The sequence below is a fragment of the Gadus morhua genome, chromosome 8 (assembly GCF_902167405.1).
Source record: "Gadus morhua chromosome 8, gadMor3.0, whole genome shotgun sequence".
Taxonomy (NCBI): Eukaryota; Metazoa; Chordata; class Actinopteri; order Gadiformes; family Gadidae; genus Gadus; species Gadus morhua.
The window spans coordinates 6,223,362-6,227,218 of NC_044055.1; the positions used below are offsets into that span (position 1 = coordinate 6,223,362).

The window sequence follows — 3,857 nt, forward strand, 5'->3', positions numbered from 1 at the left end:
CGCCGAGGCCAAAGACTTCATCACCAGGCTCCTGGTCGTCAACAAGACGTAAGCCGGAGACACGTGACTCCTGTCTTGCTGTTCATTGTTAATTGCGTGGTCGTTTTGTAACTGTTTTGTGTTCAACACGCTTAAAGAGTGTTGAACGGTTACATTTGGGTCTCAAGTGTTGGCATTTTTATGTATACATTTGTTAAACGATGGACATTCGCTAAAATATAAGAATTAGAAGAACATCTTCTGTCCGAAAAGTTGGTCGTTTTCCATTACACCCAATGTGTACATTTCTTCGAGAACCTCAACAACTCTCACGACTGCTCCAATAACAATCTCTAAGCTCGTAGTCTGAGGTTCTCCTGCTGATTCGAGGGGCGACTAACCCTTCATCTTGTGTGGACATGTCCTCTGTGCAGCTGGAGGATGGGGGCGACTGAAGCGTTGAAACACCCGTGGCTCTCTGACCCTGTGCTCCACCATCGCCTCTACACTAGGGTACACTAGAAGCCTCTCAGTCTTGCATTGTTGCCACTTAAAAAAAAGCAACAAAGTATAAAAGCTTTTTTTTACTTTGTTGCTCGAATATTCTCTAGCTGTGAGCTTAATACATTCTCTTATTATCTTGAATGTTGCACGTCCTGGCACTTAAAAATAGTACTTAGCATCGTGTAGCATCTTATCTTAGCTATCTTTTTTGTGCACGGGGAATGGGTTAACCCAACAATTGTTGGTGCTTGGCACTTGGTTCTATGAACATCCTTATTGTACCAACAGCGATACATTGTTGTTTCTCTTTCTTCTGACAAATGTTCTTATCGTAAGTCGCTTTGGATAAAAGCGTCTGTTAAATGCCCAAAATATAAATCTAAATCCTATGAATATTCATTTTGTATATACACAGAAAACCATGTGCAAATCAAGACGGTCTTCGTGTATCCCACCCTAAGATCGTTAAGGTGAGTCTTCCCCTATTATCCATCATCTGTTTATCGATTCAGCAATTCTGCAGCACAAATGTCAATCCCCAATCAATACCTATCATCCATTCCTAGCACACAATATCCATGTCGTCCAAAACTTCACTCAATCTGACCACTAGAGGGGAGGCATGCCCCACACTTTGAACGGGGAACGCTGTATAGAGGCCTTTGCTCCACATGAGTTCTAACCTTATTTTCCAGGACTCCACTTCAATGATGCTATGGCTCTATCTGGCACCCACCTGGACCAACAATGTTGTACGCATTTAAACATGCAGTGCTGGATTTTAAGCGACTGAAGGATAGCTTACGTGCCTGCTATTCAAATGTCCCAAGATTGACCCGAATGCTAAAAGGAAGACATCCATTTTGGATTGTGAGTTATTGATCAGTTTATGTGTGATATGTTACAGAACTGAAACTGCTGCTTTCTTAGGGGGGGGGGGGGGGGAGGGGGAGGGGAGGGGGGGGGGGGGAGGGGGGGGAGGGGAGGGGGGGGGGTTGCTTGTTATACCAATAAATATTGTTTGGTTTTTGATCTTGAGAGGATGGATGTCAGGCAGTCAAGCATGTGAAGGAAAAGTGAAAAAACGCACACATACTCACACCCGTACACACAGGTCAGTCGGAGTGATTCGGATCAGGATAGTTTTCGATACAGACTCTCTAAACACACCCTTACATTCTCACATGATGCTGTGGTTCAATGCCGCTGTTCATGTCACTGCATACTCCAACAACCCGTAGAGAAGCCCATATGTCTTGAGCTGTTCCTCAGCTACTGCCATACTAAACTGTTTTAGTCACTATATATGTCCATCATGCTCTTTTAAAATTGCCGAAAGAAAGAAAGTTTGTTTCCGTGTGACAGGGGCTGTAAATTAATTCAGAAATATATACTTTATAGTTAAAGAACTGAGATCTTGTAATATAGAGTTAATTGTCGTTGGATTTCTTTAACTTTGTGGAAAGTTTTTTTAATTTAGAATTGCCCTGGACTAGTTTTGCCTAGAAGTATTGTTTGATTAATGTGAGAGATTATGGTAAAGGTAGAGGATTAGTTTTCTTAAGCCGTAGAATTTGCACTTTATTACTTTAAATGTTACAAAATATCAACCTATGGTAAATGAAATTTTTGCAAAGGCTTGTGGGATTTGAGTTGTGACTTTTTTTGTATTACTATGATTTTTCCATGTGTGTCAAGAGATGACATTTTTACTTAAAATAATTCAAGTCTTATAACTGATTTCTAAGTTTTATTGGCAATTAATTTTTTGGACAAATTGGTTAAATTTAGGGGAAGGGTTGCATGGATAGTTTTACTTATTTCATTATTTAACAAATAATTAATCTATTTAAATGACAATATGCTACAGTTGTTCTTACACTGGGCCTTGTACTTAAACATTCTGCTCAATGCATGTTCACATGAATATGACGTGTCATTTACCTTCCGTGAAGGTTAGGTAAAAAGTCTAAATTACCTACCGTTGTGGTTTGTACATTTTCATAGATTTATATTGGTTTATCTATTCTCCTAGCATTTTGTTTTGCAATTTTGTTATAGACCGTGTGTGAGTGTTGCCTGATTGTATTTTAACATTATTTGTTGTCTTAGAAAAATGTATGCAAAGGTAAACAATGCTGTCTTTGTTCTGACAATAGAGTTTCAAAGGATTCAATGTTGACTTTTGAAGCATTAAACTAAATTGAAATTATATAACGCTCATGAGATTGGCTTTCTTGAAATATATTATTTCCTTAAGGAAATATGCCCCTGTTGCACATTTTCCACAAATGTAACTGACAGCACAGTGAAGATAAATATATCAAAACAAATCCTGATCATTCGAATGCATTCAATTATTAAAGAAAGTATTTTTCGTGGCCAATGAGTTTTATTAATGAAGATGTTTGATATCTCATATGCTTAAAAATGTAAGTAAATCATCTGTTCCATTTTTGAATACTTTTTCTTAAACCCAACTGCTTTGTTAAAGTCAAACCAATCTTAAAACATTTATCAAATCATCCATTCCATTTCTAAATACATTTTCTTAAACTCGACTGCTTTTATTAATGTCAAACCAAACTTAAATCATTTAGCAAATCATCCATTCCATCTTTAAATTCATTTTCTTAAACTCAACTGCTTTGTTAACGTCAAACTGAACTTAAAACACTAAGCAAATCATCCTTTCCATTTTTTGCTTTGTTAACATCAAACACGACCGTAAGATGGTTTTGAAGAGGCTGGGAGGACTCGACCTTTTCAGGCCTTAAGGGAGTCATGCTGCAGGGCCGTGCCTTTGACTGGAACCTTTGCCCCAGCGATACCCTGAGGGCTCAGTTTAAGGGTCCCATCGCAATGTCACGGATTATAGCGGTTTTAGAAAACAATCTGCAGGAAAACAAAAAACTGTGCGGCGCAGTCGGTTGGAAATCCAAACAGGGCGTTTGATGAGGTAGCCCTCGTGGTCAATAGGTTACACCTTTAACTAATTCATGGATATTTTTCGGCTCAGTCACTTCTTTGATGCCTTCAATCTCGGATAATTAGGTTACGGTGAACGCAAAAGACATTAAGGCTGAGTCAGAATGTCCACCTGGACGCCAAAGAGTTCAGCCTTAACTTGGCCTTACTGTCTGAAAAATTAAATAAATAAATACGTAAATTGAATTAAAATACAGTTCTTGGGTATTTTTGGGTTGCTGGGAGCATACCGTCACTTAATCAAATATATCGTATTTTTCGGACAACGGCTTTTGTGTGAGAACTTGTGGAACAGTCTGGCCCTCCCACGAACCGGCAGCACAGGGAGATGAAAGCGAACAGGCCTCCAGAAGGAGCCTTAATTAGGAGCAAGTGAGGGAGCCAGC

General features: G+C 39.1%; 1 protein-coding gene across 4 annotated transcripts in view; it reads left to right on the top strand.

The window, feature by feature from the left end:
* mylk4a (myosin light chain kinase family, member 4a) overlaps positions 1-1,413 on the top strand; it is a 19,086-nt gene extending 17,673 nt beyond the window's left edge. For all 4 annotated transcript variants that reach the window (XM_030363032.1, XM_030363028.1, XM_030363029.1 and 1 more), the window contains 4 exons: positions 1-48; positions 414-492; positions 899-953; positions 1,179-1,413. The exon at positions 1-48 is cut by the window's left edge and continues 105 nt beyond it. In XM_030363032.1, coding sequence (XP_030218892.1) covers positions 1-48; positions 414-492; positions 899-943 — 172 coding nt within the window. In that variant the 3' untranslated portion in view covers positions 944-953; positions 1,179-1,413. The remainder of the gene's footprint in view (positions 49-413; positions 493-898; positions 954-1,178) is intronic.
* Positions 1,414-3,857: the final 2,444 nt, after the last annotated feature.